This window comes from Rhea americana, unplaced genomic scaffold, assembly GCF_003343005.1.
Source record: "Rhea americana isolate MKP2758 unplaced genomic scaffold, rheAme1 scaffold_46, whole genome shotgun sequence".
NCBI classification, from domain to species: Eukaryota; Metazoa; Chordata; class Aves; order Rheiformes; family Rheidae; genus Rhea; species Rhea americana.
In genome coordinates, this window is record NW_028186601.1 from 2,002,633 (window position 1) to 2,025,024 (window position 22,392).

General features: G+C 35.5%; 1 protein-coding gene across 2 annotated transcripts in view; it reads left to right on the forward strand.

Moving 5' to 3' along the window:
* The window catches only part of CCDC178 (coiled-coil domain containing 178), a 189,118-nt gene that overhangs the window by 32,228 nt on the left and 134,498 nt on the right, over positions 1-22,392 (forward strand). For both annotated transcript variants that reach the window (XM_085316233.1, XM_085316232.1), the window contains exons 11-14: positions 7,575-7,758; positions 14,050-14,112; positions 16,801-16,962; positions 20,155-20,268. In XM_085316233.1, the coding sequence (XP_085172359.1) occupies positions 7,575-7,758; positions 14,050-14,112; positions 16,801-16,962; positions 20,155-20,268 (523 nt within the window). The remainder of the gene's footprint in view (positions 1-7,574; positions 7,759-14,049; positions 14,113-16,800; positions 16,963-20,154; positions 20,269-22,392) is intronic.

A 22,392-nucleotide genomic window follows, 5' to 3' on the forward strand; every position in this document is an offset into this window, starting at 1 on the left:
AGTCTTATTGTGAGGCTTTGAAAGAACTTACTGAGTTCTTTCACATGTTCAGGAGTTCAAGAAGTGTATTTGAAAGTTCAGATCCAAGACCCAGAGAATGGTTATGACATGTTCCTGGTAGCGGAGGATTCCAGGACCTCAGTCTTTTTATATCTTCAAAGAATGATTTGAAGACATTGAATCTCTTGCCCTACATTAGAAATATTTTGCATGTCATTAGTAATTCTTGTGTATTAATTTGAGACTCAGAGCCCATGATAGCCTCTCACAGCCTTTCTTTCAAAACATATTCATGCTTTATTTTCCTTTTTGAGTGTGCTCTGATTTCTGTGTGGCCTTTTGTATTTTGGAAGGATTGCTGTATTTTGTGAAATTGCTATATCCCATGAGAATATAGTTCTTAATACATTGTCTCAAGTTAGTTTAAGAGTTGGAGTGGTTTTTTTGATTAATTGCATGCTAAAAGGAGTCCTGGCATTTTATTTAAACAGGACTAAAAAGTGAGCGACTGTCCTAATAGGCTACCAGAAGATAAAGAACTTGTTTCTCATATTCTGGAATATGAGCATTCCTGGAATGCTTAGGTGTATTTTTCCTATTTAGAACATGCAATATATTCAGGAAATAAATCTAAGTCATCTAAGTTTTTAGTGTTGTTTTTTTTTTTTTTTTTTTTTTTTTTTTTTTTTTTTTTTTTTTTTTTTTTTTTTTTTTTTAAGATCCCTACAGTCTAAGTATTCTTATTTTCTATACAAGGTAAGTAAAAAGAAAGCTCAACTGTCTGAACTTGTAAGTTTGAGCTTAAGTGTTAATACTTTTTTTGAAAAATATTGTAACTATATTGTGATAGAATTTCTAACATGATGATCAGTTTATAATGTTGACTGGCTTATCTGAATAACTTCCATTTCTTTCTCTCATGTCTCTTTTTTWAAAAAAAATTAATTTTAGTTAGACCTGCAACAGCTCTATGATACGGAAGTTTAGTCATAAATATTATGTTCCCACTAGGAAGTGAAATTTCTTTAAATTCTCCCAAACCTCCCAACCAAGTGATGGCTGTCATATTAAATAAGAAGGGAAGGTGTTATTGCAGTAGAGTCTCAAATGCCTTGATGCTTTTGGAAAGAAGAGAGAGTTSTTCACTTAAGTTAAGGCTGCTTAATTATTAGGCTTTACTGGCTAAATAAGAATATGTCTTCTGCATGATTTTTCTGAAGCTTGAGCTATGAATTTTACAGATAATTTTTCTTCTGTCCTTATGGAAGCTTAACAGACTGMTTTCACTGCTCTGCAAACATATGGCTGATCTATTTGAGACATGCAGCCTGCTGCTGAAARCTTAACTGTTTGATGGTCACAGTATCATAGTACGAAAAACAGATGAAATGTTATATTCCATTACTTATTTCAGATTGATCTTTGTTTTCAAAGAGTGTTTTCATCACTCTTTCAGTTTTGTTTAGCAGACATCTTCAACAGTGCATTTGCAGAGGAAAATGTAGCATTTCAACAAGAAGAAATTGAGTAGCTTGTATCTTTTATTGTTTCAAATGCTTTAACAAGAGTAGCATCTTTGTAAGTGTAATTGGACATCATGAACTCTCCTTACTAAGGCTGCTTTAGTCATATATGGGAAAACTTATCATAGGCAGCTGAATTCTGGATATAGTGCAAAGATTGTTTCAACTATTTTAGTATATTCTTGTATTGCAACTCATCTTCAGGCACTTCTTTGAGAATCTGCTTTAATAAAGAGAAAGGTGTGGGGTTTTTTTTGTTTGTTCGTTTGTTTTTTTTTTTACTTTGGAAATCATTTATTTAGTTTTGGAAGCCATTTACAGCCATTGCATTCTATTACCATTTCAACCACTCCATTTCAGAYCTTCATCTACAGGTATTGGTTTAGAGTGGTGACTCTAGCTTTTATTGGAGATTCTTTGTGCAGAAAGTGGTTTTCATCCTCAAATTTCAGTGCACAGTTTCATGTTCACATCTGATTATACAATGCAATAATGCWTCTGTCAATATTTTGGGACTATTTTCAATGCAGTTCTGTCCTATGGCCTTCTCATGCCTTCAAGGCCTTCATCAAGGTTGTGGAAAGGGTACCAGGTTATGTCTGGATAGAAAATAAAACTCTGTACTTGGATGAATAGCTGATAAGGCTTTGACAGAAGAGATTCCTTACTTTCTCCAAATTCTCATAGCTCTCTTTTTGTTCTGTGGGTCTTTAGTGAACCATCAGTTGTCTCCTGTGTATCCTGTGTGAATTATGGAGTTTATTTGGGCTACAGTGAACTTTGTGTTGATCGGCACCTGTTTTCCTTAAGATATTTTCTAGCCATGAAGGAAATAATACTGTATTTGATGCACAGGACATTTTTGTTGAAGTGACAGACTTTGATACCTTATGTAACAAATGACAGCATATATGACACCTTTTGTTAGAGTCTACAGATTAAACCCACAGGTAGGTCGCTTTCCATGTACTGCTTGGGGAAGCATGACATTTACTGCTGTAGCCAGATTTTCAGAAGATAGATCTTCGGAGCATCTACATGTTTGTCTTTGTATCCAAAGTGATCCTGACAGAGGTACCTTTTCGAAGTGACTCAAAAGCACAGGACACAATCTCCCGAAGAGTAAAGCTTGAACATCAGTGTGAAACTTACGGCAGTTTGAAATGCTGCCTTTTGTTGCTATTCATATCCAGAGTGACCACATTCATATAACAGTGAGTGATACTATACTGATGTTTTATATCAGCAAACTAGAGAAATGGTATTCTCTCWTCTTTCCTGTATAATGACCTGTCTTTGGACTTGGCACATCCAGCAGTGAATATTTTCTGATTTTATTAGATACTGACAAACTAAGATGCTGACAGATTTTATCAATTGTCTCAAGCTATGGGGTGTTTCCTGCTATTTTTAAGGACTTGCTAAAGTAATCCTTTCACCTTGAACCTGATGTCTTGCTCCAAAAATAACCTGAGCTTGATCTTTCAGTTGGACACTTGAATGTTTTCCTAGTCAAGGGGATTCTGTACTTACTCTGAACTCCACTGCTTCTCAGAATTATCTTCAAAGTAAGCCTGGATTGGGCGTTAATTTCTTGCTATTTCCACCTGGCTGAGAGTGGCAACACATTGCCACTGTCAAGACTGTAGTCTCATCGTACTCACCCAGAACTTGAGGAGCAAGTTTTTCTCAGCATGCCATTCCTCATTACTTCTCACTAATTTGATCTTACTATTTTTTTTAGTAAGTTATGTCTTTGTTAATGTGAAAAAAGGCATATGTATTCAGCTAGATGTTCAAACAAGTCAAAGGTGCTTATGCTCTTCTAACCTACTCACTAGATTTGAAGGAGTTTGGGCTGCTAGTCAGCTGCATTATTTTCACTTTGTGGTAGTCTCTTCCTGTCCCTGGCCTACTGAGATCTATTCTAYGTTTTTCAATCCTGTAATCCTGAGAAAGTGAAGTGAAGGTATTTGCCATARCTAAGGATCCCTTTTCATAGAAAAACTTAAATTAGTGTTCATGACCATRATGGAGACACCATTTAATCCCTTTCTGATATAATCACTACTGAATCTTCTTGGATACTGAAGACACTGATGATACTGGGGGAAAAAAGAGAGAGAGAGATCCGTGCTTTGATAGCTGATCCCCTTTATACTGTGGAGGATATTTAAATGCAAAATCATTTTTACCTATATTTATGCAGAAGCAGATATTTCAGAAAGTTCCCTTTTTGTAATACAGAGAGGAAAGGAGACGCTTTTACCTCTTAATTATTTTTTTTTAAGGATATCATTTTATCTCTTATGGGACCATTGAAGTTGGCCAGCATTCTATGATCAGAGGTGTACTTCAAATTATATTGATTGCAATGATGAGGACATCTCTACCCGCACTGTCACTGAGTGATGTGCAGAAACATCCAGAAATAGCATTGCTTTTGGCAAAATGATCATGCAATACTTTTTTTTCTCAAAGGATTCCAAGACCTATCTCAAGGTAACTTATGCTTTAGCTTAGGAGGACCTAAAATATAGAGTGTATGTGAGCAAACATTTGTGTGGAAAAATAAAAAAAGATTTGTCAATAACTGGAATACTTTGAGATTTGTTATCCATATGAACATCCATACCCCATCTGTGTCACCTTTCCTTCATAGTACTTTAAACTTCCTGGATTTACTGGTGGAAGGAAACTGAGGAGAAACAGTGCATTTGACCTGACACACACACACACACACACACACACACACACACACACACACACACACACACACGCACACCCTTTTCCTGTGAAGGCTCAATATATCTTGTAATGCTCTTAGATCAAAAAAAGTCTCTGGTCCTTGTGCACAATTACTTAACATATGAAAGCTTAGGGAAGGAACAATCAAAAACTCTTCATGCCTCTCAAAGAGGGATAGAGTTCCTGAGTAAGCTACAGAAGCTATGACAGAATTTTAAACATCTGTATGAGTAGAGTATRGAACACACACACTGAAGAACCATAGTTCTTCTTTATGCTGTAGTTCATTTGCTTTTTGGCTTGAGGTGTGTAGGTTCCTCTTGCATATATAAAGTGCTTTGATCTGCAGAGTCATTTGTGGCCTTGCATGCATCAAAACAATTTGACTCTAAAAGAAAGGTGTAGGAAATCAGAGTGGAATAACTGTTGCTTGGTTCCTTTCATTTCTTTCCAGCTTCAGCACAGGTCTGCTTTCTCTCTACTGTTCAGGTGAATTGCTGGCTTGCTTTTGGTGTTTTGATATTTGATTCTTTTTATAGTCATAGATGTTTTGGAAGAAATTTCTGAAGCCATTTAGTCATGATCTTGCCCAAAGTAGGATTAGGTATGCTTGCATTTATTTTAAGAAAAGATGAAATTTTTTGGGGGGGAGAGTGATGGGGATAGGGGTTCCGTGATAGCTCTCCCAGAACTTTTCTGGACAAAGCAAATAGTTAATTACCCAGTGGCATTTTGTCAGTATTTTAGAGTATGTTTTAGTTTCTTCAGATAATTTGCAAAATTAAGACACCTATCTCTGATGGAACAGTTAATGAAACACGTTTCTGGTTTGAWTCACAAGACCGTTGTATACAAATTTTCTATTTTGAAAGTGATCTGGTTATGATCTGAATAGTTCAAATGAATATTATCAGAGACTGTAGGATTCAGAAACTCTGTAAGAACTGACCAGAAACCATTACTAAAAAGTGTTGTAGAATGCTGTGTCCACGAAAGTTTCCTCTAGTAGTCGAAGAATTGACTTGAACCCCTCTTATTTTAGCAAGCATTATAATTATTTCTAATCACATTTAACTGTTTGCTCTTTGGCCTCGTTGTRTACTGTTTACATTACATACAGTATCTTCACAAATTCTTTGTCACCGATCTTTTATAGCATCAGCCTCTTGCCCTCCTTCATCAGTCTGTATGTAACTCACTCCGCTTTTGTTATAACTCTTRTAACTCCTGGTTATGTCATGGTGCCTGGTACTACTCACACTGGTGCTGTTAGCTTCTATTTCATTGCTGATCTGAGTGGTGTGCAGGAAAGTCTAGTCAATGTATGTGATACAGACAGACCTATGAAAGTTAGAGAGTAGAAGTGTTACTACTCTCTAATATGATAGCTCCTAACCGAATTGTCTTAGACTTGAAAGAACCAGAGTATTTTTACTTTTATATTGCCTCCCTTCAAACAGAAAGACCTTTGTTGCTCTTTCTCATTATCATCTAAGGATAATTTGGACTATTTGCTTGTTATTGAGTATTCTCAGCTCTGTTTTTTCTAACATTCTTGTGTGGTGGGATGCTTTATTCCATATAGTAGATCTTGGTCACTGCCAGTGTTTTAATTTACAAGGAACRATACCTTTATGATCTATGCCAAGATTTTTTTTTCATCTTTGTATTTAAGAACTGTCTAACTCAGTAGCTGACTATGCAGGACTTTGTATTAAGTAGCAAAAGTAGTGCCTCCTGTTTCACTTAGGTCTCACTCTGTTAGGGCTATTACAGCTTCTGCAGTATCTCTGAAAAATGTCCACATTATAGATTTATATGAAACAGTCACTTATGACTCTAAACACAGGGTCTTACAGGTGTATGGCATTGCTAAAGCTTCTAGGTCATATTTTGTATTTTGGAAAGATCATACTGCTGTCTCATTTCTCTTAGGACTGTGAGTTTCTATCTTCATAACCTTGGTCAACTGCTTGAGAGTAACAATAAGTTGACTTTGTTGTAGATTGTTACAAACAATCTTTTAATAGAGGAAGGACAATTGTAATATATGCTACAGACATGGTGTATATAGTTCTTCAAGATGCATGACAATGTTCTCTGTTCTCTTGGTTTGCTCTTCTATGTTACTTGGATTTTAGGAAGCCAAATTAAGTTGATACGGGCCTACACTGCCTTATAAAATGCAAAAATGTTCAAGGAGTATGTACAAGATAATTCTGACCCTAAGTCTGTGTATTTAGGAATCAGCAGTACCCATGTACTGAAAGTGGAATATGTGTGTATGTATGTGGATGAAATAATCCATGAATTTTAGTCCTTGTGCAGTAACCTTTGTATTTTGTAAGGTAATATATGTTTTCTTCTTTTAACTGACYAAATGACACTCTGTGTCATGAAAGGAGGTTGTCTTTGAGAGAACCATTCTGGCCTCTAATTCAACTAAGGATATGGGTAATCAGTGCAGGATTTGCAGATTAAGTATGAGAAACTGTGTGTGACCTATGAAGAGCCTTTCAATACTGTTTAGTTTTATCATTCTGATTCAGCGGATACCCTCAGTGGTAGTAACAGTTTATTTTTCAGTGATCCCATTCTTCTACAAAGAAACATTTGGTTGGGGAACATTAAGTTCTAATGATATAGAGGTTATATTCAGTCTGTCAAAGGACTATCAATGTTTACCTGTGGGGAGTTTTTTTATTTGTTTTAGTTTGTTTTCTGCTGTGTGATCTAATGGTCTAATCTAATAGTATTTTAAGTTCATTTCTGTTAAATAGTTCACTTCTAATGATTTTTTTTCCTTATTACTATATAAAGTGAACTAAAATTGTGTTATGTTACTTAAAATACAAATAGCAAAATTAATTCATCAGCTGCACGAATAACCTGCACCACAGCACTTGTATGAAGTACTCTATACCTCAGACATGGTCATATATTATAAGAGAGATGAACTGAGGTTATGTGAGCAATATTAACATTTTCAGACACAAGGGCTGTTATTGACAATTTTCATCCAAAAGTGATAGTGTTATATTACAGACTAATAGTAAAGATATGCAGGACAAAAAATGGGTACATGTAATAGTTTGATATCAATGAACTGTCAAGGCGTATGCTTATGAATAGAGTTTTAAGGAAGAGCATGGTATATTCAGCATCAAATCAGCAGGATGATACTGCTTTTGATTTTGATTTWAAAATATTTTAGAATTGCTTATTCAATAGAGTTTTTATTTTAGCTCGTATACTTTATAAACTAGTAATGTGAAATAATATCACTTTGTTTTATTTCAATAGTTCAAGAAAAAAGAAGRCATATCAGTCAGAAATAAAGACTGTCTCCAAAAGCATACAGAAGATTGAAGAGCAAGTAAAAAGAGTAAATAAAGATCTCTATAATGTTGAATTGTCTTATGGTGAAAAAAAAGMAAAGTATGAGGACTTGCAAAAAAAAATAACCAGTGAAAAAATTAATTACAAGGTTGTGTATTTTTTATTTAAAATCATTTTAGAGTGAAAAAATAGGAAATGATGCCATTCATATCAGAAAACTGTAAGACAAGCAATCTAATATCAAGAAAATAATAATGCAAAACTTCTGATTTTCACCAGGTGTTTTAAAACACTTAAATAAATAAATAAATAAATAAATAAAGTAGCCTCTATGTGAAAAAACAAATTGATTGCTAAATGGTCACAAGTAATGAGAGGCTAAAGATTACCGTTTACAGATATTCCCAACCATACAAAGTTTTTGTGATTGCTACATGATTTGGAATGTATCGAAATAAGTAAGTCTTATTCTTTATATAACTAAATGATCAGAGAAATCTGTAAATCAGTAGTTTTGTTTGATACTGAATATAGCCATTGAAAATGAAATACTACCTGAGAAGAATTTTTCCCTGTCAACAGGATGCCATTGATTACCAAGAACTGTTATTGAAAGTTGTACTTATGTAGCAGCCTTGCAATAACTGAGAAGAATTACATATGTTTTTGATGTTTTTTTACTTTGCCTAATTCTTAGTAAATAATCTTGAACATATGCATACAGCTTTGTAGGAACAGTGCTATTGTAAGGTGTAAGATTTAGCATTCAGATATAAAAGGAAAAAATATGCAATACCAGGAATTCTCAAGGGTCTTTTTATATCAGAAAGCTATAAAAGGTGTTTTGTGTACTTATCATCATTAGTGTTCTTCTGCTGTATGTAAGGTCTAGATTGCCTTTAAGCAGAGACTTTCATAATTTCATTTTCTGTAATATTTTTAGACCTAATCAGTAAAATTAAGAATTGAGTGTATTTTCTTTTTTATAATATGCATTGGTGTATTGGGCACTCTATTGTGCTTCTTCTTCACCTACCTGCTTACTTTCTTCTTAAATAAGTAAATAAATAAATAAAAATAAAGTGAGTTAAAAGGCAAAGATAAAAATAAAACACGGGCTGAAGAACAGAGAACTTTGCAGCTGTTTTTAAAGTGAATGTGAGTCAGTCACTTTAATAGTACCATGATTCCTTTTTTTGGATCAAGTTTATATTCTTGRCAAGATCTGAATTTGCACAGGATATAGTTTTGTCCTATAAATTGTTTTCTTTGCATATGCATTTGCTCAACGTCAATTTTTCCATGTTCTCAGTGTTGTGAGCTGAAATATTTGCATGAGTGTGTGTTCAAGGGATGTTCTTATATCTAAGTGTTCAGGAGATGCTAAAAATTACTCGAAGAAATTAGGATTTACAAGGGGTGTTTGAAAGCACCTGCTTATATATGTCTATATTTTTTTTCTTAGCTTGATGTTTTCAATATATAGGTATTCTGTGGGCATGTATAGTGGTATAATGATGATTTCTGGTTTGTTCTCTATTTCTTTCTTAACATTTTTTAATATTACATTTATTCTTGTTAAATGCTACTGAACATTGTCCTCACATTGTCTTGGAACTGCCTCTTTTAAATTCAAGATCCTGTTCCTGTTTGACACTAGTCAGCTCAGAGTTCAACATTGTATAAATAAAGACTTTATCCTAATGTCCAAAATTGCATTTACCTTCACTGAAATTTGTCTACTCTTTTGTCTGTCATTCAGGATCCCACTGAATTTCCAATTTACTTTATCTTAATTATCCTAAATAAGAAATCTATCTAATTATACTTAGTTATCCCATAAATACCCCCTTTCCAATATTGTTTATGAATTAATTGAAAACAACAGATCCAGCTCAGATACTTGCAGGACCCCARTGTGGCTCTGTCCCTGTGAAAACTGATAATTTATTCCTACTCTAGATCATCTATCTTTAAATCCATTATTTATTCACATGAGACTTTTCTCCTTAACTCATGGAAACTTAATTTATTTAGGAGTTCTTCTTATGATAYGTTATCAAGCACCATTTAGAAGTCCAAGCAGACTATCTCATCAAGCTCTACCCTGTTCATAGGCTTATTAAATCTTTCAGAAGACTAATGATTTTTGAGGCACTTTCCAAGGCATGCTGATTCCTCGTCTGATTTTCTATGTGTCAACTAATTCTGTTTTTCAGAATAATTCATATTACCCGTTTCTTTGTTAGCGTTTGGGAGATTTATTTGTTTTGGAGGTTGGGTCTTTGGATTTTTTTTTCCTCCTCCTGCTATCACATTCTGAATGTTTCTGGTCATCTGCTGGCCTTAAATTATCCCTAGGAGGCTTCCTACTCAAATGTGTTTGGAAAAGAATTTGTTACAAATTATTATGTCTTTTGCAGGTTTTTCAGAAAATTTTTATTTAGCTCTCCTAATGGTTTTTTATAATTAACCAAGTAGAATTCAGAGTTGAGTTTTCTCCTCCCCTCTCTCCCCTCTCTCCCCTCTCTCCCCTCTCTCCCCTTCTCTTCTTTTTCCTTCTTTTGGATGTAATTTCAGCTTTCTGAAGGGTATTGTATTGCTGCTCATAGCCTTTCTTTATGATGGTTTCAAAGTATTGGTTAAAACTTGGTGTGCATTTGCTTTGAACATCCAGTACGATATCTCTAAATAATCTGTCTGTTTTGCAAATATTTTAGTCTTCTAGCTGTCTGTCATTGAGTTTTTAATAAATTCCTTTTTTATATAAATTCCATTTTTAAATTTGAATTTAGTGTTACTTTATGGGTTTTCTTGTTCCTTAATCTCCTTCCAGAAATCATAGTGTTAATGTCTGGAGTTGATAGACAGAARTACATCTCAAAACTATACTTTTATTGTCAGAAATGGAATTTCATTCTGTCTTGTTGACACAAATTCATTTTTGCTTTGAGTCATTGCTTTTGGACCTGCCTCCAGTGATAAAATTTCTTTCCAGCCACACTCAAGCTGTTTCAGTGCTCTTGTTAATGAATGCCTCCGTTCCTAACAGTTGTAGAATGACTATTCTGTCAACAGCTTTAAGCTAATACTAATATACTTAAGCCTCAGTTTGCACAACTTAGCAGCATAATATTCTAAAGCATACATATGCWCATGAAGATTGACTCAGGGAAAGTGGCCAACTACAAGAGCTAACTGCAAGGTAAAAGCTGCTAACTAAGTATAAATAGAGTGCACAGATTAACCTAAAGAGCAGTTGAAAGTGCTGAATTTTAGATATGATTGTATAAATGAAGTTAAAATTTATAGTTGAATGCCTAGTCTCTACTGATATGCTGTTAGAGTGACTACCTTCTAATAACGATGCGTGTCTGTAACCAGCAGTTACGTTGTCTCCTTGGGGTATTGAATAGATAAAAATAATATATTCATGTTTTCACCAAACATTATCATTAGTGATTCAAAATGATGCTGCGCTTTGGAGAGTAGTCCAGATGCCATAATATATCTAACAGACATGGAGATTTAGATCCAGATAGCTTATGTGTGTATATGAGGATGGAGGTGAGAGGAGGGGAGGCATAGGCACAGGTTGTTGCTGAAAGTTATCCATGGAGCAAATATATAGACTGTCATTTGGAAAAGGACTGTTACTCAGTGGCTACAGGTCTTCCTTAAATGTGTTTTCCACATGAACAGTGATCTTCCTCTTTTCTATTTTCTTGAAAGTCCTACTAATTTTTGAGATTTGGGGTTGAAAATAAATGAGGGTGTTTGATATCTACTTCTGTCTCTTATGTATGTGGAATCTGGAAGATGCTTGTGGCCACCTTATGCAGGAGCTTCCCTCTTCAAGTGTTAATGGCATATRTATTTCCGCAGTGTAGATATGTATCACAGAATTCGTAAGGTTGGAAGGGACCTCTGGAGATCATCTAGTCCAACCTCCCTACTCAAACAGGGTCACCTACAGCATGTTAGACAGGGTTGCATCCAGGCRGGCCTTGAAKATCTCCASAGAAGGAGACTCCACAACCTCTCTGGRCAACCTGGTCCAGTGCTCTGTCACTCATGGAAAAGAACTCCTTCCTTATATTCAGGCAGAACTTCTGTCGTTCAGTTTGTGCCCATTGCCTCTTGTCCTATCACGTGGCACTACTGAAAAAAGTTTGTCCCCGTCCCCTTGACACCCTCCCTTCAGGTACTTATACACACTGATAAGATCTCCCCCCTCAGTCTTCTCTTCCCCAGRGTGAAGAGGCCCAGCTCTCGCAGCCATTCCTTGCAGCCATAGGGCAGATGCTCCAGCCCTCTGATCATCCTCGTAGCCCTACGCTGGACTCTTTCCAGTAGCTCCATGTCTCTCTTGTCCTGGGGAGCCCAGAACTGRATGTAGTATTCGAGGCCTCACCAGGGCTGAGGGGCAGGATCACCTGCCTCCACCTGCTGGCAACACTTCCTAATGCAGCCAAGGATACCATTGGCTTTCTTGGCCACAAGGGCACATTCTTGGCTCATGGTCAATTTGTCATCCACCAGCACTCCCAGGTCCTTCTCTGCAGAGCTGCTCTCCAGAGGGTCAGCCCCYAGCTTGTACTGGKGCCTAGGGTTATTTTTCCCTAGGCGCAGGACTCTGCACTTGCCCTTGTTGAACCTCGGGAGGTTCCTCTCTGCCCAACTCTCCAGCATGTCCAGGTCTCTCTGAATGGCAGCACGGCCCTCAGGTGTATCAGCCACTTCTCCCAGCTTGGTATCATCTGCAAACTTGGTGAGGAGGCACTCTGTCCCCTCATGGGGACCCAATACTGAGCCCTAGGGGATGCCACTAGCCACAGGTCTCCAACTAGACTCTGCCCTGCTGAGCACAACCCTCTGAGCTCTGCCTTTCAGCCAGTTCTCAATCCAYCTCACWGTCCACTTGTCTAATCCACGCTTCCTAAGCTTCGCTTCCTAGGAGGATGTGATGGGAGACAGTGTCGAAAGCCTTGCTCAARTCAAGGTACGTAATGTCCACTGCTCTCCCCTCATCTACCCAGCCAGTCATTCCATCAGATCGGTTAAGCAGGATTCACCCCTTGGTGAATCCATGCTGGCTACTCCTGACCACCTTCTTGTCCTCCATATGTGTGGAGATGACATCCAGAATGAGCTGTTCCAYCACCTTTCCAGGCATGGAGGTGAGGCTGACTGGCCTGTAGTTGCCTGAGTCCTCCTTCTTGCCCTTTTTGAAGACTGAAGTGACACTGGCTTTCTTCCAGTCATCAGGCACCTMTCCAGTTCTCCAGGACCTTTCAAAGATGATGGAGAGTGGCCTGGCAACAACATCCACCAGCTCCCTCAGTACSTGTGGGTGCATCCCATCAGGGCCTGTGGACTTGTGGATGTCTAGCCTGCCCAGAAGGTCTCTAATTCTTTCCTCCTCAACCAAAGGAAAGTCTTGCCTTCTCTAGACTCTCTCTCTTGTCTCCAGGCTCTGGAATTCTTGAGGCTGCCCTTAGCAGTGAAGACTGAMGCAAAGAAGGCATTCAGTAATTCTGCCTTCTCTGTATCCCTTGTCACCAGKGCCCCTGCCCCATTCAGTAGTGGGCCCACATTTTTCCCAGTCCTCCTCTTGCTGCTGATGTGTTTAAAGAAGCCCTTCCTGTTGTCCTTGACATCCCTTGCCAGACTTAATTCCAACTGGGCCTTAGCCTTTCTCATTGCATCCCTGTGTGCTCTGACAGCATTCTTATAGTCCTCCCRAGTAGCCTGTCCCCTCTTCCACATTCTGTATACTTTCCTCGTCTGTTGGAGTTTTGCCAGGGAGTTTTGCGTGGGAATAAAACACTGCCAAGAAATGCTTTTCCGTAACAAAACTGATTGATTTTGTGTGACTACTATTAGTCATGTCATACCTGCTTTTGGTTAAGTAATTAACTTTCCTATTCCTAAACTTACTTAAAACCTTTATTGGGATTTGACATAGATTATAATCAAGTATAGTTTTGATTATCTATAGGAAACTTGCATAAGAAAGGGATAAAACATTCAGATTTTTATTAAAAGTTATAAAAAGACCCATCGTATAAAAGATAGAGGACATAGAAAGCACTGATTTTTTTTTTTTTTAGTTTTGAATATTTGATATTCATTATATGTTTAGGTAAATCGGCTCAGCTCCTTCATGTTTTTAATTATCTTAAATTACCAAAAATAAATTACATAATTTTATARTTATTCATTTAAAAAGTACTGCTTTTCTTATGATTTATTCTATATTTATTTACCTCTTTTGCCTRTCTCTATTATAATCCCTTTCTTAATATGGTCTTATGATACTTGAGACAAACTTTAAGAGCTGTGCTCATCCTTATTGCAATATTAGTGTTMAATTGTCTTTGCTGTTGTCCATTAATTTGTTTCTTATCTGTTGCATATGACTTTTTTTCTTCTTAAGCATTTGGAGGTGAATATTAAAAAAGAAATTCAAGAACAAAAAGGAATTTGGAAAAAGACTCAGGTAAATATGATAGTAATCAGTTTACTTCAAATCTAAATTCTTCCACATAATTTACAGTGAATTCTTTGTAATAGAGTACTTTGTGACCAACTCTCGTGGAGAGCTAATGGGTTTTGCTAAGTAATGATATTTGCTGTTTGAATTAGTAATATTCAAATACTTAGGAAAATTGAATATTTTAGCTGTATCCCAAATATTCACAAGTATCTGCTTTTTTTTACCTTAAGTAATAATTCATATATGCAGTTATGCAGTGTGCTGTTGTTTTTATTTTATTTTATTGTTTTTACTTCACAGTTTCTGTAAAGCGTTCATTGAGACTCTTGCCATACTTTATATTGACAAATGAATTTGTAAAGTAGCATTGTTGTAACACCAGTTTACCAGTTTACTTTCTCCTAGTGTAAACCACCAAATTAACACAAGATGGTCTAGTATTCCATTTTTACATTGACAATGTAGTTCTTTTATTCTGAACTTTATTGATGCTTTGCAACCACCCTCAGAGAAATGTTGATATTTCTTCAGCATCACCAGAAGGGGTATTCCATCTATTTCCATCTTTTGATAGATGGATTCCATTGGCTGCCTCTTCCAAGAGCATAGATAATGGTCATACCTAAACTGCTGTAATAACTACAACATCTTACAGCTTCAAGAAGACACTAGGTAGAAACAGAAACTCCAGCAACTATTTCTGAAGAAGTCCTTAATCTCTGTATTGWATCCTACCAGCAAGAGATAGGAGGCTATATAACTATAATATAACTGTTATAATTGTCTGAGCAGYGGTCTCTCAAAGATCACTCCTTAGTTCTGTGTGATGATAGATGATCAAAGAAAAAGTTTTCTTCACAGTTTCAATCATCAACACAAAGACCTTCCTGATACAGAAGACCAGGCAGAATCAGTGTCTATTGAACTGGCTGTTGGTACTGTCCTTGCACCTGTTGGTTGCAAAAGGCATATACAAATATTGGATTTCCAGATATTGCTAGTGTTGCTGGGATTTTTAGTCTCCTTGAATGTCCTGTGTGAAGGCGTGGTAGGGTGATAATGGCAACCCAAACCTTATGCCAGTTTGCACTGACTGAATCAGTTTGCTTGCAAGAAGTAAAAAGCACCCTTTCTCTTAGATACAGTTTGATACCAGTTAAACAGTACAATTACTTGCTTTCTTCTTGTCCAAAATTCCAAAATACTGAGGATGAYCTGTAATGCAGATCATTAGCATACCAGAACATAACCCATCCTGAAAGCCTTTTCATAGTTGATAGATGAATGCCATTGCAATTCACTTCTTTCTTCCTATGAGGGAAGACTATTCCCAGTATTCACCCTCCCACTCTCACTATTGTCATTGTTCGACTCCTTCCCTCCCTCCTCCTTATTATCACTCATATGTTATCACTGTTCTGATGTTCTGGACCCTTAYATTTGTTTCATTCGCAGTCTCAGTATTGCTTCTCTTGTGATCATCCATTCTTTGATTTTGAAMTGTGCAAGAGCTCAATAGCAGAATCCAGTACACCAGTACACTTGACTCCCAGTTTTAGAAAGACAAGCCCTGAGAGTGATCTTGCAGTCTCTGTTTACCTCAGATATTAATAGGAAGTGTTGAATATTCCTCTTCTAAGCCAGGTATTGCAGAGGATCTGACACATGCATTTGTGGTCCATGCGCACCTTCCCTCTGGTTTTCAGTCTTCATATCAGAGAAGGCTGAAGGAAGTGTGTCTGGACCTGACTACCATAGAGTGACTGATTTGCTTTGGTGTTTTCTCCTTCTTTGRGCCTCAGTACTTGTACTGGCCATTTAGATTGTTCATTGGAACTAAAAATCTCCTTTTTCTCTCTTGATTTTGACAAAGATCACTCAGTGSCAATTTTTAGCCCAATACTTTTGACCTGCAGATGGAAACAGTTCTCTAAGAGAATGCAAATTTAGTGCTCAGAACTGCCTTTTTTCATCACAGTTCTTAAGTTTTCAGAATATTGTTTTCATTTTCCAGTTCTTGATATGTGTCCTACACTACTTCTAAGGTTTTAAAATTCTGTGTGAATTAAAACTTTTTTCTGTTTTCTTTCTAAAGCTGCATTTCTTTGGATTATACAGTCTTCATACCTGTGCTGTCAAAAGAGTTCTGTCTTACTAATAGGACAAAACTTAATGATGATGTCAAAGCCTGTTGAAAGACCTAAGAACTAAGCTATCACTAACTGGTGACTGTCAGAGTGCGTAACAAATTTAGATAGATGTCTTTTCATCGGAAAATATTTTCACTCTTGAGATTAGCATTTTAATTCCTCYTTTGTGGATATTTTTTCTAGTATTTGCTGATATAGTACTGTAATTTCATTGTATGCTTCAAAATGTATTCATTTCTTAGTATTTCTTGCCATATTTGTGTTTGCCAATTCATCTGGCTATTCARTCTTTCCTGTTCAAAGACTTCTGGCATATTCTGGCTTAATGAGTAATACTTTTTTCATTCTGAAGATATTTTTAATCTTCTTATATGTTTCTTAAACTTTGGTTTCATACATGTATGTGGAATTAATTTTTAGTCTATTCATGATATTTAATTAAGAGTATAAATATTATTTCAAAATCATAATTTTTCATGTTCTAGTTTGGCTTCTGGTTTAAATATTGAAAACTAATTCTATATATACTTTTAAAAAACAGGCTGCGATTAAAGCAATATATGGTGAGCTAGAGGAAAAACGAAAAGAGAGACTGAGGAAAAAAGAAGAAGATACGAAGATGATAGAAGAGATTGAGAGACCAGTAGCTGATCTAGAAAAAAAAATTGGAAGAAGTAAAGATATATTTAAAGAAAACCATGAGGTAAAAGTGGTAGATTCTAAACTGTTCACTAGGATATTTCTAGTTATAACTATTGCTAGTTATAACTAGAAATAAAAAAAAAAAAAGGAGGAAACAAACTCATAGCTCAGAATTCAGCTGTGCAGTTGCACTGTGATATTGTACTATATGCTATTGCCCACATTTTCAATGAAAGATTATATTGTAATGTAAAACATAGTACCAGCCTTATTTTTGAACTTTCTTGCTTTTCTTATTAGACAAATCTTTTTCTCTCGACTTCTTTGTGATCTGTTTCCTTACAAAAGGAAAGAATATGCAGTATTTGCTTAATGTTTCCTCTGTACCTCTTTGCTTAGTTAGAAGCCAGAGAGAGCAACCAGTGCAAGAGAGYGTAATTACAGGCCGTGGACTCTTTTCTCTTTCCTGGTTTGAGTGATAGTGATCCAAAATTTTTCCTTCCTCCCATGAAAGGTCTGCACTCTGTAATATTTATCTTGAAAACATGTTTCAACCTAATTGAATGATTTTAATTAAATAYGCCATTCTCTCCCAGTAGGTATATTCCTTTTGCTTCTAGTAGAGCTTTTTCTACTGTCATAATCTGACATGTTTCAATTGGTCTCTCTGTCATCCTGAAAAGATGACCAAATAGCCATTTTCCTCCAGTTGTCCAGTGATGACTGAGAAGCCTATTCTCTCATATTTTCAGGGTACATGAATGGTGTTAACCCCAGGAAAAATTTCAGAGAAGTAACTTTTGTCTAGTGCTGCTCAAAAGAATAACAGAATTATGAAATAAAGTTATATGACCAAGAAACATACCTTCTTTGTTAGATTAATCTCTGTTTTTTAGATCTGATGTTCTTTGAGGTCTTTCCAAACATTGCTCGTAAAAGAGTGCTACAACGGCAATAATAGAGAACAGGTTGTACAGCGGACATTATCATCCAGATCAGTTACTGTGTTTTCAACCACAGTATGGCARCGATGGATGCTTTTGAAAAATACCTGAGCTAACTGAATATTAAGTGACTCAGTTCACTAGCTGTCTTACAAATGTGAGACCAAAGTTAGGTGGACAGTGCCTTCCTTAAGCAATGCAGATAGTTCCATATCCTSCTGCATCTCAACCAGAATCTGTAGAAACAGTCCTTTCTTTTCTGAAATGACATGGGAATATCCAAACTCTAAACCCTGAGTWAGGAACAAACATAATGGCTATACATTATGTTTCAGAAAAAGTCAGACAAAACTAGTCAATATTTCTTTGCAGAACTGTTTGAAATGTAATTTATTCAGATTTTTTTTTTAATTAAAAGTACTTCCATACCTTTGCTTTTTCATTTTTGCATACTACTTTTGCATCCTTATTCCTTCTCTTCTTTTGAGGAATAGCTCTGAGTCTTCTGTCATGATTGCAACGGTTTGGCTTTCACATTATATGAATAAGTGGGCAGAGACACATTGTTCACTATAATAAGCAGCTCTACAATCTAGAGAGTGTATTTGCAGCTTCACTTCTTTTGGCAAAGGAAATAGATGTCTTAAGGAACAGAACTGAAAACAGAGTAATCAATGTGCAAGAAATAATTATTTCCTAACTGTATGAAAGAGGTGGGCGTTTCCAGTGGACCTTACTGCTCAAAAAGAAAAAGCAAAATGCCTTCATTTTTATTTCAAAACAAAAAGGAAATCCAACTATCTATTTAATTGTTGTTTTTGTTCAGAGCTAGAGATAGGAGCTTTCATAAGCCATATATTTGCTATATAAYATTCTCACAGTTAAGATGATCAACATTTTTTGAAACTATTCAGTTTAGATACAGAAATTTTGATTTTCAGACCAATCTAAGAGCAAGAATTTTTGCTGCTTCTTCTCACCCATGTGAAGTTTTTGTTATAAAATCAATTTGTAGGCTTATAGTTCAGTTGTCTGATTACTAGTAGAAAGCTTGTCACTGGAGATCCTCTTTTTCGGATTTTTAYTTTTATTCATTCTGAAGGGTTCTTTGCAGTGCTTTTGGGTAGCAATACTTTGCTGTTTTTGGAGGAGAGATGGAGGATGTTAAATCGTTTCAGTTCAGATAACAGATTATATGATAGTTTATTTTCAGTGTAGGTTTAATAAGTCAAATTGAATTTTTTAAAAAAATCTTCTAGTAGCTAATAGTATTTTCAAAACAACACATTAATGGCAGTGACTAATGTTGTTAGCCCTTCCCCAACTAAAACTAAGTAGAAACAATGTGACAAAGATCACATCATTAGTCTCTGGGAAACCTAAAGAGGTGTGGTGTAAGCTATATATCATCGTCGATGGCTATGTATTCGCTTCTGTTTTAAAAGCTTGGAAGCAGAGTTTGCACAAGCAGATTTGTATGTGTGAAAGGTATTGGTAATTTCAAGGAAGAAGTTTCGTATTGATTAAAGGTTTAAGTTATTCTTTCAGAATAGAGATGTTATTACCTATTTTAGTGTTGTTATATATGATGAATGGAGTTTAAAACCTTGAATAACATAATTATTGTACAATTTATATAAAAATGTATATAGTAATTTAAAGTTTTACTTATTACTTGCATTAATAATAATTGCTGTCCTTTAATAGTTGRCACTCCCACTAGTGACACAAATGGTTTTAATACAATAGACAGCTTCTGTGTTTCTTGATATGCTAGTTAATAGTAGAATAGATTAATGAAGAATATAGAAAYGTCATGTCCCAATATTTTATTTTCTTTCTTCTTCCATTCTCTGATTAGCTGTTCTTACTTGTAATTTCGTATGTTTTAATGTAATAAATCATAAGCATTTCTATTATCCTTTTTACAACTCCTGTGGAAACTATTCCAAATGTATATTTTCAATATAGAACTTTACTTTCTTTTTGCCAAGTAATAAATAAAGAAATATGGGGAGAATAAAAAGTAGTGACATTTTGCTGTAAGACAATAAATGCTATATGAAGCAGCAGAGGTATTTCCTATTTTAAAATATTRCATTGTGTCATTCAAAGGTAAAGTGTATAAACATAGAAATTAATATGCGGTGTTGATAAAATAATAGGTATGTAAAAGGAAACAAAAATAAGCTTATGAATGGTAACTCTTAAAGGAATTATTTAATGGCTAATATATTTTCTGATTTCTATAGAAAGTAAGACAGTAACTTTTGAATACTAACAAATCTGCTTATGCATATATTTTCCAGAAACTCTTGTATTTGGATGAGAGGGTACAAGAGGTAGACAAACAGCAGAAACAAACAGAACGACAACTGGAGCAAAGAAGCRCTGTGGTGCAGCAGCAATTAAATGATATACAGGTGAATAATGCAGTGCTTGTATGGCTTTTTTTTGAAGTATATTTAATTTCAAAGGTTAGGCTGTCATTTCTATGCAGTTGCTTTGGATATATGTACATACATACAGTGTGTGTACTATTTTCTGTCTTTTGCTTGAGCTAACCTATCAGGACCATAGCCTTGAGACAGGGTAAAGTACAAAGCAGAATTGATATTGGGGTCATTGAGAAGTCCTTTGCTTTCTTCATTTGCTACACTGGCTCAGATTGCTTGCGGGGCTTTTGAAATACAATGGAGAAAATCAATAAAGGAAGAAAAAGGTTCTAGTGTACTAGAAAGTGCCTGCTGATTGCATGTTTGCTCAGCAGATGGCATCTTTTTGTAAATGATGGCTTRTATCTGCTATATGAGTTAATAAACTCTATAATCTACCAAAGGGAATTATTTGAATTTCATTACTGAATACTAAGCTTTATAAAAAATATGGTTATAAGCATTATAAGAAACAAGCATTTTGTTTTCAAGATTCTGTTCATTCTTATTGTCCTTTCATTTTATATTGTATAAAGTTACTCATTACGGTATCAAAAATGCGTCATATAGAGAAAAAAAGCTTTCATGTAGCTCAGAATAGCTGGTAGCTTGTATGGGAAAACTGCAAGACTTTAGCTTCCTATATATAAGACTGAATCTTAATTTAAGAGTGGGGAAATTAGTTAATTTTCTCTCGTTGCTAAATTTTGCAGTGAAGATAGAGGTTTTACATCCCTTTCTGTTGATTGATTTCTGTCAAACTATTGGTTTACRAAAAGATCTTAAAACACGTGGAAATGACTGAGGAGTCAACATGCAGGCATTCAGTAACTCTACACTGTTTTTCAGGCCATTTCTTTCTTATACTTTTTTCTAAGGCTCCTTTGCTACTAGCTGCATAAATAACTCCATCCATTAGGTATTTGAGCAATATTTGAATTAGCAGAGGAGAGTTCTGGATAAGTGAAATAAAACAATSTAGTATATTTTCTGAGATTTCTAGAGAACTGATGTAGTAACGATTTTTGGATAGCTTAAAAGTTACATTCTTAGAGTCTGATATAGTATCTTGCAGCTCTCTAGAGGAAACAATTGAAGTTTTTACCATTATAAAAAAGACTGTCTTATCTGTTTGTTCAGACAGAGATAAGGTATGTTAGATGAGGTAGTGAGTAGTAAGGTGAGGGAGTGGATTGACTCAGGAGCAAAGATGTTCTGGYACTGGGAATATTGGATAAAGCTGGAATTAATCAGTTTGGAAATGACAGGAGAAAGCACACAAGGTCATAGGAAATCTTGACTTCTTTTGACAGAGTAATTTGTTTAAAGCTTGTCCTATTTGTACCTTAAATGATCTTGGAGAAGAAATAGCTGTGATTCTACGGTAGAGAAATGACATGGAGAATCCAACATCCAACTGGTCAAGCAATTCACCCAATCTTTCATAGCTTATCTATTTTAGGATAAGTGAATCATTTCCTGGAGGCTTCTACTTCTTACCATTGAATCTGAAGTAACTTAGTTTTCATTGCTGGCATGTAAGTTTCTAAAAATAAGATACCTAGGTAAGAGCAGGTGAATTCTACTGTGTTGCATTCAGAGTCTTGAAGAATGAAGCTAAGCAGCTAAGAAGAATGAAGAATGTTCTTTATATGCCTTCTCAGTATAGAGTCCCAAAGCAAATACAAGTCAAAGAGACAARTTTTTTTTGCATTGGTGATTTTGTTTTAGAGCAGCTCATATGTGAACCTGCCATTCTTTGGGAACAAACAGGTCATGAATTTTTTCTGTATATATTTATATAATTTGGTCCTGACATCTCAGGCATCTCAAATTTCACTATTTCRTAAAGTTTAAGGCCAGGGCAGATCATCTTCTGTGACATCTTTTATATCACAGGCTATCATGTTTCTCCAGGTTCTCCTGAAACTGAGTCTAAAACTAATAAGATTTTTCCTCAGAGGTTTGAGACTTTCTATAGGCAGTTCAATTGCATAGGGATTTGCATTAATTACCATATCTTAATTTTCCTTTTAATGATTTTATGTTCCTGCTGGAAACCTGAATTTTCCATCTAATCCTATACAAAAAACATGTTACACTATATAAAAT